Here is a 15,245-nt window from a genome sequence, read left to right as displayed (position 1 = left end):
TTCATATGCGTGGTCTCAAGGTGTTATTTAACAACACATTTTGAAGCGTCCTCCACTGCTTTTAAGCACAGCTTAAGCATTGTAGTAGTGGGAAGCGTGCGTGTTTTATCACGCCATGAAGAGGATGAACGTTAAATGCGTATTAACAAGGGCGTGGACAGGGAGGGCACGTCAAAATTTGCAATTCAAGAAACTTTTGAACTCTAAGCAATGGTTTCTTGCATGTGTCATTTGTGCTCACTCCTCTCTTTTCTCTGCTATTTCAGGTGCTGCGTGCACAGCTCGAGCTGTCGCAGGTGCGGCAGGAGATCGACCGACGAATCCAGGAGAAGAGGAGGAGTTTGAGAACACACGCAAGAACCACCAGCGGGCGCTCGACTCTATGCAGGCCAGCCTCGAGGCTGAAGCCAAGGGTAAGGCCGAGGCGCTCAGGCTCAAGAAGAAGCTGGAGAGCGACATCAACGAACTTGAAATCGCCCTGGACCACGCCAACAAGGCCAACGCCGAGGCGCAGAAGAACCTCAAGAGTACCAGCAGAACGTCAAGGACCTGCAGACCGCCCTCGAGAGGAAACAGCGCGCCCGCGACGAAGCCCGCGAACAGTACGCCTCGGCTGAACGCCGCTGCAACGCTCTTCACGGCGAACTGGAGGAGAGCCGCCAGCCTGCTGGAACAGTCGGACCGCGCCCGCCGCGCCGGCGAAGCCGAACTCAGCGAGATGCACGAGCAGGTCAACGAACTGTCCGCGCAGACCGCTTCCTGTCTGTGGCCAAGAGGGAAGCTGGAAGGAGAGATCAGGCACTTCAGGTAATTATTGTTATGATGACAGGACTTTGCCTTAACGACTCATCTACCATCATCTGTATTCTTTGCGTGCTCCCTTCCGACTCGTGGTGCCGTTTAAATAGAAAGGACTAAAAAAATTATGATTGAATCGCTCACGTTTTCTCTGGTGGCGTGCAAGAAACAGTTTTTCAAAGCACATTTAATTTTACGCAGCTTGCTAATATGAAAACGACAATGTAAATTGAATAATTTATCGGAGTTTGTACTGTTAGATTTTAGTGGGCAACATGGTAAGGAATATAGGGCTCGAAATAACATTATACTAACGAATTCATGCTTACACAGCAAGCAGCTCAATCAAAACATTGTGTTCGTGGGTAAAAATATTGTGGAATAATACTTCAATATAACGCTATCTGGCGATTACCAGTAATCTTGGAAAAAGCTTGTCCTTACGTGATTGTTCCTCGTAGGCCGACCTGGACGAGGTGCTGAACGAAGCCAAGCAGTCGGAGGAGAAGGCCAAGAAGGCGATGGTGGACGCCGCCCGTCTCGCCGACGAACTCCGCGCCGAGCAAGACCACGCTCTGCAGCAGGAGAAGCTGCGCAAGGCGCTTGAGCAGCAGATGAAGGAGCTCCAGGTGCGCCTGGACGAGGCCGAGGCCGCTGCGCTCAAGGGCGGCAAGAAGATCATTCAGAAGCTGGAACAGAAGGTGCGCGAGCTCGAGAACGAACTGGAGAACGAGCAGCGCAGGCACGGAGACGCCGCCAAAAACTTCCGCAAGAGCGAACGCCGCATCAAGGAGCTGCAATTCCAGGTACGTGAATCTAAAAGCAGCAAATATTGCTCCACCACGCACAGGTCTTCCACGAGGGGAAAATTGCCACTTCTCGCGTCAGAACTCATTGGAAGCTAGCGCTTGTGATTTTGTTTTATCCTCGGTGACCTTAACGGGTCTTGTGTTAGCCGATTTATACCCCATATCGTGGGAAAGATGAACTACTTCTGTTACGACATCACAACTTACTTTGAATCAGATATCTCGATACATAATATACGACTCGAGCGTGGCGACCCATGTTACATTAATCGAAAGTCGCAACTGTCCTAACAACGGAGATTAATTGGCGGAATCTGTAAGAACAAAATTACTTGACAAATCTTTAAATCCATGGTAGCCGTATTTTGGTGGGACAAAATGCAAAACACCTCTTATATTTAGCTACACATCAATGAACCGTAGCTTGCCAAAATTAAAGTGGATACCATAGCGCGCCTCATATTCACATCCTCGTTTTGGCTCACGGCCCTGCTTCCATTCCTTCTTCACCGACCCATAACAAAACGATAAACGTTTTGTTATGGGTCGGTGAAGCAAATTATCCGCGAGAGCTGTGAAGCAGGTTTACTATATGGAACACTCTTTTAGCATGTTGACGTGTCTGACCAAACCCATTTTTGCTCACTTACTCACAGGCCGAAGAGGACCGCAAGAACCACGAGCGCATGCAGGACCTTGTCGACAAGCTCCAGCAGAAGATCAAGACGTACAAGCGCCAGATCGAGGAGGCCGAGGAGATCGCCGCTCTCAACCTGGCCAAGTTCCGCAAGGTGCAGCAAGAACTCGAGGACGCCGAGGAGCGCGCCGACATGGCCGAGAACACGTTGGCGAAGCTTCGCGCAAAGAACCGCAGCTCCGCATCCGCCGGCCGCGCCATGTCTCCCGGTCTGACCTCTGCCCCGCCCCTCAGGACCTAAGCACAACGACGCCTTCTCTACTCGTCTTTCTTCTGACCCCCTGCCACAAACGATCACTACCACTATTACTACGGCCGCTCGAGAAGGCGAGCAAACGACGGAACAATAAACGACACTTTCCAAGATTTGGTCTCGCCCTTGTAGTGCATTCGCCTTCGGGTGTCTGCCGCGCCCCGCGCCTGCGGACGCCGAAGCGTTTCTAAATACATTGAATGTTGTTCTGTACCTCAAACGTGATAATAGTTGTTGGGATTTGCCGTCCCAAAACCAGGATATGACTTTGAGGGGCGCCGTAGTGGAGGGCTCCAGCAATTTCGGCCACCTGGGGTTCTTAACGTGCACCTAAATATAAGCACACGGGCCTCAAGCATTTTCGCCTTCATCGTAAATACGGACACTGCGACCGGGATTTCATCCCGCTGTTTTAAACATAGGAACGCGATTAGCAGTTCTTGGCCTCACGCGACACCCTTCAGGCCGGTGCCGCCTGAAAGGACGCTGTATCTGGCCGGTCATGTCACCAACACACAAACAAGAACGCGTGTTTCTGACGTCAGCACAGCACCCTTGTACGCAGGATATATCAGAATTCAAATGTTCCGAGTGTTCTGACCGCAGAACTTCAGCTGCAGGATCGTAATACCGAAGTCCGATGCTCCACTGCTATGCTAAGTGCGCGTGCCTCATATAGCAGAATAGTGCTGCTTAATGAATGCCCGGCGAGCAAGCAAGCTTGTTAGCGTGCTTTGCTCGACGGTCATGCTTTCTGCGGGCCAGCGCGTAAATACTCTTGGCACGTTTTCAGAACGCCAAAGAAGTGTCCTGGAGACGTCATTATGTTATACGCACTCACTATTTTATTTGGCACTCGTCAATTTCTGTTCTAACTTTCAGTAAAAGCTGCATCATTCCTAAGCCAACGTGGTGCTTCGCTTCGCTGAAGGACGCAGTCGTGGTTTTTGCTTGCTTCGTAGCCGTTAGCCAACATTTGTGGACATATTCAGATTTAAGCATAACGCAAGGACTCATCTGTATAGAATGTCACTGTAGCTTAGAAACACTTAAAAACAAAGTTTATGCGTTAATCCTGAAATGTGGGTGCTTCTGAACACCCACAGTTTGACTTCGCGTTCAGATTTGGCCTTATTCTTTCCGCCCTTCTATCTGTTTACGGTGTCGTGCACACCAAAGTGCTCTGCTATGACGAAGGGCTTCATTTGATCAATGTGGCGATGTTGTTCCACGGCCTTGTCCTTGCTGCTCTTAATGGCCGGCGATGTAGAGACAAATTCTGGTCCGCCGCCTGTGCAAATAACGCTAGAGGATTTGCTTTCGTTCGTATTCAATACGACGCGTAGGCTCGAAAACGGTCAAACGGAAATACCTAATGAGCTCAATGGCATCAGAGAAACGCAACAAGCTACAGTTATGGCAATTCAGCAGCCGTCTGGCCGCGTTCACACGCTGGGAAGCACTATAGAGTCACTTAGCAAACCTAAGCTCAGCGGCTTTCACCCTTCCTTGTGGGACCTGGCTGCAAGACTAAACGAAGTTACAGAAAGATGCGACGACGCTGAGAACAGGTCTCACCGGTCGGAATTGCTTTTCTTTGGGCTTGAAGACGATGAGAAAGGAAAGTTGGCCGATTCCGAGCAGAATATTGTTACCATCTGCTCCCAACAGCTGGGCGTTACTGTCAGTGAGAGCCAGTATAAGCGTGTTCATCGACTAGGGAACTTCGCCGTGAATAAGCACAGACCTATCGTCGCGAAACTTACATTCTTCAAAGACAAGCAGCGAATTCTTGCATCTGCGCATAAGCTTAATGGCTTGACCTATTCTATTATAGAAGATTTCTCTGTTGCGACCAGGTTAGCAAGGTGGAAGTTACTTGAATTTGCCAAGATGCAGGATAAGAGAGGCAAGCTCGCCTTTGATAAACTGAAGATTGACAAGCAAAACGTACATTGAAGATTGACAAGCAAGTGCGACAGACTTTGTTATAGTATCTGCCAGATAGCTAGGGGGAGAAAACCGAACTCGGGCAATACCTAGTCCCAATCCCAGTAGCCCATCAATCATTATCTTTATTTTTTTACCAATATTCGAAGCCTTCTCCTTCAACATGATGAAGTGTGTTCCTCCTCGGAAGATGCTGATAGCGATATCGTTTCACTTACGAAAACGTGGCTGGAACCTAGTTTAATGGACACTGATATTTTCGCCACCCAAATAAGTATAGCCTATATAGACATGACCGCACCGCTAAAAATGGCTGTGGTGTTCTTATCAAGGTGTCGGAACGAAATGTTTGTCGTTTCGGTTTTAGTTTCGTTTCACCGCAAAAAGTTCTGTTTCGTTTCGGTTCCGGAACGAAAAAAAAAACGTTCCGTAACGGTTCGTAACGTTTTTTTTTTGTTTGTATAAAAAAGCAAAGTATGAAAAAGGTGAGGCAATCATTAAAAAACATTGGATTTGTGATGTAGTTGCTTGCCCTCCTCTTAAGAAAGTGGGACAAGGGTAAAACACGTTCTTCAGAGGAGCGGAAGTAACTGTACCACGTGTCCCTACCAACTAGCACAAACCAGTATTCATTTCAAGACATAGTATTTATTTTCTCCCAAGATAAATACGAATTTTTTTAGTTGGCTTAATTCTTTGTGTCACGGAAGTGAGCACGATCTCAGAAGCAGCACGTCATTGAGTGTACTCTCTGATGTGCGAGACCGCTGTTCTGATAAAAAGATCGCCAGGCCTGCGTGAAACACGCAGCAAGTCACAGCAACAGCTACAAGAGCGGACTTTGTAGAGCCCGTTGTTATCTGTTGGGGCAACTAATACAAGTAAACATGCAACGTGCCCACTACGTCATAAATCGTCGCAATTTTTCTGAAGTAGCGAAGTTCCCACTATGCAGTTTTTCTTCATTCTTCGGAGAATCGCGGTACCCGCTACACATCTCTAAGGCATTATCTGCACTTTGTGCTGTGGCTGACAATGAAGAATTATGGCTGAACACTTTGCAGTGGGGGGGGAAGGAGTGTTGCGGAATGGGCGCCTCCATTTGATTCCAATTCTATTCAGGGGAATTACAACTTGCCGCAATTCCATTCCTTTCAATTCCTCGGAATGAAAAAAACTTAGCCCATTGGTACTCAGAAAATGCCTTGGCAGTCCGATTCCATTCCTGTAATTCCTCAACGTAGGAAAGGCATCTTGATAGTTTTATCGAGTTAAGAATGAACGCCCCCTAAAGCTGATGTCATCAAATGCATTAAGAACTGCAAAAGTACGCAAAACACGTTGGCAAGGTCGAGGAATAGTAGCTTGGTGACATATCTCGTGCAGTACAACACCCTACTAATTCCCATAGGGGCAGTTCTCCCGCTACCGATAGTATTTGCGTGGTCAACATGTTTGAACGAATGGTGGTGTTTCAATATTGTTTAAGCCCAAATCTGTTAATGCTAAAATGACGACATAGCGTATTTTGATGCTGACAAAAGCGCCTTTGCACCGAATACGGAACACTGGGCCGCACTGCCCGTCAGCACTCACGCTTGTCAAGCGCGCCTGGCAAGCATGGATGGGGTGAGGAGAACTTTCTGTGTTCGCCTGTGCGCAGGTATGCAATGTCTTCCTTGTCGCAAAGGTTATTTACGTGTGTCAGGTACTAAACTGCTCGTGAGATAAAGATCGGGCTGTGCATAGAGTATTCGCCAATTTCGGGTGGGGATATCAATGGGAACCAACGCGCAGGGGTAATTTGTTTCTCCCTCAGGTAACTGCTGGGATAACGCATTTGTTTGTACACTAACTTATGCCTCCGTTTGTAGTAGGCGCGTTGCTTATAAATGTGCCATGCTTGTAATCACTTAAGCCATTTTAAAAATACTGCTTTAGTGTTAACTTGCGAGGCTCTGACTTACTAACGTTTGCAGCTTGAAAAACAGCACGTAGACGAAAACGTCCTCTATTTTCGGAAAAAGACGTAATTCCATTCCTCCGAGCGTTGTCCCCATTCCATTCCGGGTTCACGAAAATGTGGAATTATTCCGGAGTCATTCCAATTCAGGAGTGGTAACTCCGCAACACCGGTGGGAAGCATTAAACCACACACTCTTTGCGCTATTAGCATTGTGTGATGACTGGTTGTTATTTTACTCTTCTGCCACGCTACATTGCATATGTTAACGCGATTCCTTGCCCGACATGACGCCTGTGTAGAATATTTTTGCGATGGAGTTATAAGCACCAGTGTGACACTGTGGTCGAAGACCCGACTGCCACGCAGAGGGCCCGGATCCTAGAAATTTGTTTCTCATTTATTTTTTTCTTATACCACGCGATAGCGGTCACGTACACCGGCGGCCGCGGACAACTACGGAGCCAAAATCGGCTGTTGTGATCTCATAACAGCTTTCGCTGTAACAAACTTCAGCGCCTACAATGCACTCTCCACTTTGGCCTGCTTGACAGGCGCGCAAAAGTCCACTTGCGTTAATATAAACATCTCTGGTTGCCACTGTTCTCGTTTTCGCACAATTTCAACATAGATCCTTGCTTGGATTTCCTGTCTGAGGTACGGGCTAATACTATGCCCTGAGATATGCTCACATTGCATGAGCTCAGTTGTCCCGGATTGCGAATTTTCTCGTGACCCGAAAAACGATTGAAAAAATTTCGGTTTCACTCCGGAACGAAATAATAAATACGTTTCGGTTACGTTTTCGTTCCGGTCAAAATTATCGTTTTTTTTTTCGTTTTTCGTTTCGGTTTTCGTTCCGTTCCGACACTCTGGTTCTCATAGCTATCAAAAAAGGATTAGCGTCGTTTCTGGTAAATACCGACTCCTGCCTCGAAATATTGTGGGCCGCCTGCACTGCATCAACGATGAAGGTATTGGTTGGTGTCTGCTACCGTCCGCCAGATTTCAATGGCTTCTTCATTGCTGAACTTCGAAATCCCATTATTTCGGCCATCCGAAAATACTCATCCGACATCATTTACCTGGTTGGTGACTCAACTTTGCGCAAATAGATTGGTCTCAATTGTGATCGTCTTGTCACAGCGCAAAAGAGCTCATAAACCTCTATTTACATTCAATTTTTTCCAAGTAATCAATCAGCCAACTCGCGGTACTAACATTCTAGATCTCGTTTTTCAGCAATGCTCCCGAATCAAGTGGTGCTGTTCTAAATATTGACGGTTTTAGTGAGCATAGGCTTATCCACTTACCATTTATCATACCTCTTACATTTCAATGTAGTACTATCACTCAATTCCGCGATTACAATCGAGCTAATTATGAGGATATAAATATATCACTGAATGAATTTTTTGTTGAGGCATTTCTGCTTTCATTTTCCGATAGGACTGTTGAGCAGAACTGGGTGCTTTTCAAGAATATGGTAACAAACTTACTGCACCGATACGTTCCCGTGCTGTCCATTTCAAATGACAAAGCTAAACATTGGTTTAGCAAAGCCCCTAATCGCCATTGTAATAGAAAAGCCACAGTTTCGCCACAAGGGCGAAGCAATGAATACGATAGCAGCCAATCAGAACGTCACACGAAGAACGGCAAGCAGTTCGATACTACCAGCGCGCCGCTCAAGTGCAAAGGACGCAGGAAAGCAATGCACACAGGACGAGCGCGAACTAACAACAGTCACGGCTCGACACTTGCAACGCGCTGCTCAAGCACAAGGAGGACGCTCGAAAAGAAGTCACAGGTATACACCGGACGAGCGCGAACTGTCACTGTTGTTACTTTGTGTTTGAGCAGCGCGCTATAACCCAACGCTCTTAGGTATTTTTTTTTCTTGAAAAGTGCGGCGCGAGGAGTGGCCCCTTTGCATCTCCTGCCGCGTGGTGGCGTTCGACGCATTGTTTACCCGGCGTTCCACATCGCGAGTGGGTGCAGAAATTGCCCATTTTTTAGTGCGCGTCTCAAGGGCAGTTTAGCGCTAAAACCTTTAATGTCTCATACTCGCATCCGTCCGTCCGTCCGTGCCCTGGAACGGTGCCAGCTGTGGCCTCTAACGCCCCCCCCCCCCCCAACACACACACACTCTCTCTCTCTCAGCAATCACGTGATGTCACAGCGGCGCATAGCAACAGTTGCGCCGCCACAGCAGTGCTCTGTCCCCCTTACGCTCTCTCAGCATCAGGTGACGGCACGGCGGCGGCATCCCACCGTCCGTCCGTTCGTGCCTCATACTCTCTCAGAAATCACGTGATGGCACAGCGGCGTGCGCGGCAACACTCATTCGTCAGACGTCTCGTCGCAGCAGTCGAGTTAGTCGGACGCCTCCCAAGCGGCCCGGTGATTATTCCACGGCAAGCGGTTGGGAGAGGAACCCCAAGGATGTGGATTCCCCCGGTACCAAACGCCAGACGAAGAATGAGCGAATGCGCATGCGGCAGCCTAACATGTCACCGATCACTAAGGCCAGGGAAGCGGAAAGTCGAATGGCCACAGGCTTTCGCCGAACACACTTTGGAATTTACAAAGTCTCCGTCAATACTTCACATTGAATCAAAATCTAGGAGAGTTGCTTAAAAGCGCGCCCTTCGGGCAATCTCGCTGGTGATACTGCACACGCCGAAGCACCTCCGAGCTCTGTATATCGCCAGCGGTACATGGTGTATATAAATACCTCGCCATTAGTTCCCCAGACAACGGATGGCGCATGGCTTGGTTGTCTAACGCGCTGTCGAGCGAGTGGTAGCAGGTTCGAATCCCTGTGGCGCGCTTCGGAAATTTTTTCTTTCGGGCTTTTATTTATATACATATATATATACATATATATATACATATACATATCCGGGACATGACAGCGACGGCAACAAGCAGCCGAGAGTGTCCATATAATTGCTATCGCAATATACGAAGCGTCTGTACAGAAAAGCTAAGCTTACACGCATGTCATCGGCTTGGAAAAAAATATCGCGAATGCCTAAAAAGCTACTGCCGCGCCATTCGATCTTCAAAAAAGAAATACTTTTGGTACGATCTTCTTTCTCGCCTGAAATCTAATCCCAAGAAGTTCTGGCGTGTTGCATTAGTAATCTCTCGATAGCATTAGACATATTTCAGTCTCTGACGATGACCAACAGCCACTTCCTGATAGCGAGTGTCCGCATGCCTTTAACGGATATTTTGCTTGTATATTTACCAGGGAAGATCATCCCAACATACCCATTGTTCCTGAACGTGTTTATCAATACATAAGTCCGATTGATGTCTCCGCTGAAGGTCTCGCTAATTTTATAGGAGATCTCAAGATCTTAACCAGTCAGACTTGCTGCTGGGCGAGTTGGTTGAAATCGAAAGGGTACATTTTAGCGCAAACTGTAAAAGAAAGACCCCAGAAAGAAGTAGGAGGATGCAAGAAGGTCGAGCGCTAAACTTCAACTGTTTATTCGAAAGGTGAAGCCAACGACATCCAACCTTTTGCGCATGCCTGTGTCAATAAGGGAGAAACCACACTGTCTATCACAGAGCTGCATCTCAGTTTGGAAACGACAAACAGACGTATCAGTGACACAACTGGTGCCTTTGTTGATGCTGTAGCTGATAATAAATTATTAATTATGCCGGAGCACTGTGTAATGGGTGGTCCTTCAAAACATTCACTCGTTGCGTAATTCACATGGTCTGACGCCGGTTGCGATTCTGCGCTTCTGCCACGCAGTATCACATGCGTTAAGCAGACCCATCCTGTTACATGACAATCATATAGCGTTTTTTTTTTTTCGACAAAGTTTCAAGCAATGGCGTGGCTTCAATGCAGAAGGCCTGGGTTCAATTCTCACTGGAACCGAAAATTTATATTGTTTATTTGCATCTTTATAAATTTTTTGCTCACGGACAACGAGGCCGACACTGGAATTTCTGCGAAACGAGCTCTTTCACGCTATCGAGTTAAAAGGTAAATATATAACCACACTGTTTGACCCCTAATTCGAATTCATTCAATTTCTAGTTCCTGTAGTCGCCTTATACAGAGCCTGCCAAAACCGGCATGTAACATCGTGAGCGCTTTCGTTCCGAGGAACATATTCAACGTAAAATTTCCACGCAATAGGTGCCTTTTCAGCAGTGTGTCAAAGAATAACATGAATTTTACCGAGAAAGATGTTCCAGTAGGACAAGTGATGAAATATATGAGAACTGTTCTGCAAAGATGATAGTTTGCTCTCGTGTATTGTTCTGTTTTCTCGCTACGGTGCTTCTCCTTAGTTTCTTTGCGAAATGGTTCAAATGTTAATAATACCCTGGCGATGTTGAAAAAGTGGTGCGTTTTCCAGCAGATTTCTGCAGATACGTGCTCGAACTAACAAAACGAAAAGAAAGAAAAAACGAAAGAAAGAAAGAAAGAAAGAAAGAAAGAAAGAAAGAAAGAAAGAAAGAAAGAAAGAAAGAAAGAAAGAAAGAAAGAAAGAAAGAAAGAAAGAAAGAAAAAAGAAAGAGAACGTATGAACAAAGAAAAAAAAATGAAAGAAAGGGGTAGGACTGGCAGGTGCGACACCTGGATCATGAGACAACACAGAACAGCGATCAGAACGACGGGTGGCGGCTACATTGAGGGCACGTGTTCCAATCGACGTAGTCTTTCTACTGCACGCGCGTAGTCTTTTGAACTCTTTCGAACCACACGCGATGCAGTTTGCGCGAATTCTCGCAAACGCGCTCGTCTTTCCTTTGGTTACTGCAGAGCCTACCTGTACAGACAGTGCTTTCGTTTCTTCCATTTTTCACTTCCCTGCCGGACGCCTCTCGACAGTTCCTGTTGTTTCTTCAGCTGCGTTGGCAGAATTGGTTTTGACGGGAGCACCTAGGCTGCGGTGCCGATCAAGCTGCAGTCAGGCAGGCTGTCTTAAAGCACTGGAGTCACGAGTGATCGCCTTTTGAAGCGAGCGTGAGCACAGCCACTAGGCCGGAATGCAGATGCGCGCCGCATTACTGCGACATGGCGACAACACTTCATCACTGCCCTCCTCAGTGAAAGCTCGGCTGAATAGTGTACATACGTCGAAGCAGAATTAATGGACGCTGCCTTTACAACGAACCTAATAGAGCAGTGATATTTCTCCGGTGGAATTTCGCCCGTACTGGAAATACGAGCGTTGTCCACGAGTTATGGCGTTCCTACAGCTTCATCTCCTCCTACCACTTTACTTCTCAGGTGAGTAAATGTCTGGCTTACGGTGAACCGTGTGAGTCATCGCTACGCAGAGTGCCCTCTACTTTTAAGTGGCTTAGTAGGTGCAAATGACCTCCGACGCTCTGTTTAGGCAGCGTATGGGAGGTATTGACAGCTTTAAAGGAGTGGTGACAGAAAATTTATGAAGCTCTGTTTTTTCCTCTTAATCTATGGCTATTGACTCGTTAATAGCGGCAACGAAACTCATTTGCCCTAGTGCGAGACGAATGTTTAGTTATATGCTCGTATGTTACGACCGGAGGCAGTTTCGATTTCGAAGACCACTCGGTGGCCCCGTGACATAGTCGGCATACTCGTAAACAAATACTATTAGGTGACCGCGAAAGCCAGTGACGTCACTGGCCAGTTTCTAGCATGTTTTCAGGCTGCTGTTTCGTCTGCTGTGTTGAGCGTTGCGAGTGCTTGTTTCCTCAATCGTAAAACAACGTTGCTTATCTAGTGCGGCGATGGACGAGAGAGCTGGGAGGAGTGTAAAAATCAGTCATGAAAGCTCAGTTCAATGCTCTTCGTCGCATGGCAGGGGTACGTTGGGGCAGCAATCCTACGTCCATGCTTAAATTGAACACTGCGCTCACAACAAGCCGCATTCTTTATCAGCTGCCGCTGATATCACCATCACCGAGCCAGTTCGAACGCTTAGAGGCAGTGCACAGAAATGGTCTCCGCTTGGCGATGGGAGTTCCTCAGGCGGCTTCAAACGAGAAGGTCACCAATGAAGCAGAGTCTATTCCGCTCCGCCTTTTGGCGTCCCAGGCCTTATTGAGCAGCTGTCAAGACTGGGAGAATCATTCGCAGGCACGGCGCTTATCTGGCGGCTAAGAGCAAGAACTGGCTCACATTTCAACGCGGCGCTCAACACATTTCGATATTTAGGCTTGAAATTGCCTAAACGGCGCCCTATGGACCCGCCATGGTCTTTTGTGGATGTTACCTGTAACTTCAGCGTACCCAAGCTACCAGCGAAACGCACCATTCCATCCGCGGAAGCAAAGTTTCTTGTGCTGGACACTTGAGTACCATGTACCACGGCCACCTACAGGTGTACACCGACGGATCCGTGTGCACACAAACGGATATCTGCGCAGCGGCTTTCTGCATACCCTGCCTTGGCGTGTCATGGTCGGGCCGCCTGGATCGTGTGGTTTCGTCCACAACGGTAGAAAACGCTGCAATCCCCGCGGCTTTGCGAAAATTGCGATCCTTTTCTGCACGAGATGTTGTAGTGCTGACGGACTCCAAGTCGGCGCTACAAAGACTGCATCGTGGCCTACCTCAAGAAAAGTTCACCAGGCAATCTCTGGCGCTAATTAAACACCTTATTGGCAAGAGCTTTAATATAAAGTTTCAGTGGATCCCATCCCACGTTGGCATTGTAGGCAATGAAAAGGCTGATGCCCTTGCATGCGAAGCGCGGACATCTGTTCCAAAAGAAAGAACTCCTAAAAATTACCAGAACAAAGATGCGATACGCAGTCATTTCAAAGCGATCTACAAGTTTCCACACCAAGCATGTGTAATCCACGGACTTTCTCGTGAACAAGCAACGCTGTTGTACCGCATAAGAACTGGCTCCGCATACACCCCGGCTTGGTCATTCAAGACTGGGCGATACGCTTCCCCGTTTTGTGCCTTCTGCGGTGACATCGGGGACATTGAACATTTTATTTGGCTTTGCCCGCAGTTTGATGTGGAAAGAGCAGCGATGGTCCGCACCTTGCAAAAAGGTTGTCATAGGCACCGGACATTTGAAGACGTCATTTTTCCTGAGGGGCCAGCGGCAACGAGGAGAAGCGTGCAACACATTTGTTGGTCTACCTGCGAGACACTGGGCTGTTCGACACTTGGTGACACACCCCTGTAATTCAGGAGATGCTCAGGCGGAACAATTGCCGGCCATGCAGGCCAGGCTAACCCTGCCTGCTGCAACATCACCACCACCACCACCACCACTTCGCGAATCTCGCCGGTGGCTGCGATTTTGTTCTTGTAGTTGTCGTTCAACTGAGGCGACGTTTTCCGTGAGGCTTGGAGCAGCCGCAGCACCAAACATGCTGAAACATTTTCGCTTCGATCATTTGTAAAGTAGCAGGTTGAGAAGCGACGAAGGAAGCAGTGAAATCACATTGGCGCTCTGCAATATTGTTTATGTGTAACATACAAGTGACGCGTTGTAGACTTTACTAACTCGTATTTAGATTGTGCAAAGCAGCGTTCTCAAGGCATACCAATCCCACGTACGCACGTCGGAATGCCGACGCAGTTATCTGTCCACCACGCAATACTATCCCGGCAAGAGAGAGCTTTAGTTTTTCTGCAGACTTCCTCACGTTTGCGGATACCTGGTTACCGGAGCTGTTGACGGCTGCAGCAGTAGCAGCAGCCGCCGAACCGGTAGCGACATGTTGTGGCGTTTTGTCCAACTACAATACTTTTTTTTTCTGCTTCTTCGTAGCGTTGCTGTTCTTGTCGCAAAAAAAAAAGCAATGAGAATACTCCGAGTTGCTAATTATCTTACTGATAATGCTTTACACAGAGTCAGTAAGCGGGTAAGTCGCTGCAATGTTATTTTTTAGGTGTCTGGTTATGCTTTGCATCATCATTAGGTGTCGCCACCAGCGTTGTCCGTCTCGTACACGCCTCCGGTAACCCGGCCAGAACTCACGAGGTTCCTTGTTTACAAAAAGGCCCCGCTCGATGACATCATCGCTCTCTGCTTCTATTTCCGATTCGGCACTTTCATGAACTTCAAAACTCAATTTAAAAACTTTTTAGGCTGCATTTATGGCTGATATTGTACAGGTGGCACCCATATGCTCTCATTAGTGTGATGCAACAGTCAAATTGCATCCGAATTTTTGTGTCACCACTCCTTTAAGAGTACTAGACCAACTGAAACTATTTAACGTGGACAGGTGGCTCTCATTCCCATCTCCGTTTCCGTATTCACGCCAATATATCAAGCGTTTTCATTTTAGAACGCGTGGTTTAGCCACTTACGGCATCGCAGCGTACAGAGCTTCTGTTACGGTGCATTTCCGTGACCATCGCTTTCAACGACAGTGCTGCAAATAATGCTGGCCCGTGCGGATGGGGTTCCTGGATTGAGTGCTTACGACGACCCCGTGAGGCGCACAAACTTGTACTTTGATGAGCTGCTGTCCGTGGCGCTGAAAGAAGAGACGGCAGGCCTGGACATGCGACCACTGCCAGCGTTCGCGTTCGCCTTCGGTCGATTGCAAAATCACGTGGCCAACTTCACGCGCATCAAGGTACGCCATGTCTGTGACTCAAAGTTTCATGCTACATAAGCCTTCGATGTGTGACCGTCATATACGATCGACACGTGTTCTAATTGGGAGGCAAAAGTTAATAATAATAAGTGGTGGGGTTTTACGTCTCAGAACCACGATGTGATTATGAGAGACCGCGTAGTGAAGGGCTTCGGCAATTCCGACCACCTGGGGTTC

At 47.7% G+C, this 15,245-nt stretch overlaps 2 protein-coding genes across 26 annotated transcripts in view; both read left to right on the top strand.

Annotated features, from left to right (window-relative positions):
- Positions 1 to 15,245, top strand: part of LOC119399538 (myosin heavy chain, muscle-like) — a 145,764-nt gene that overhangs the window by 43,614 nt on the left and 86,905 nt on the right. The window contains exon 30 of one of the 25 annotated variants that reach the window (XM_049417776.1): positions 267 to 632. The exons of the other annotated variants lie outside the window; for them this stretch is intronic. Within the exon in view, the coding sequence (XP_049273733.1) occupies positions 267 to 617 (351 nt within the window). The 3' untranslated portion in view covers positions 618 to 632. Of the gene's footprint in view, positions 1 to 266; positions 633 to 15,245 lie in introns of those variants that run through there. 25 annotated transcript variants of the gene reach the window in all.
- On the top strand, positions 1,241 to 2,636 carry LOC125759315 (myosin heavy chain, muscle-like). Its single transcript, XM_049417778.1, has 2 exons — positions 1,241 to 1,604; positions 2,264 to 2,636. The coding sequence occupies exons 1-2, from the start codon at positions 1,320 to 1,322 to the stop codon at positions 2,543 to 2,545; spliced, it is 567 nt and encodes a 188-aa protein (XP_049273735.1). The 5' UTR covers positions 1,241 to 1,319; the 3' UTR covers positions 2,546 to 2,636.

The sequence above is a fragment of the Rhipicephalus sanguineus genome, chromosome 7 (genome assembly GCF_013339695.2).
Source record: "Rhipicephalus sanguineus isolate Rsan-2018 chromosome 7, BIME_Rsan_1.4, whole genome shotgun sequence".
NCBI lineage: Eukaryota > Metazoa > Arthropoda > Arachnida > Ixodida > Ixodidae > Rhipicephalus > Rhipicephalus sanguineus.
Note: the sequence above shows the minus strand (reverse complement) of the source record. Positions and strands in the feature narration are given on the sequence as shown.

Excerpts from the sequence above, each read along its gene's own strand:
- LOC125759315 (XM_049417778.1), top strand. The coding sequence starts at position 1,320 with ATGGTGGACGCCGCCCGTCTCGCCGACGAACTCCGCGCCGAGCAAGAC. Across the intron at positions 1,605-2,263 it reads TCAAGGAGCTGCAATTCCAG|GCCGAAGAGGACCGCAAGAA; the intron begins GTACGTGAATCT and ends ACTTACTCACAG.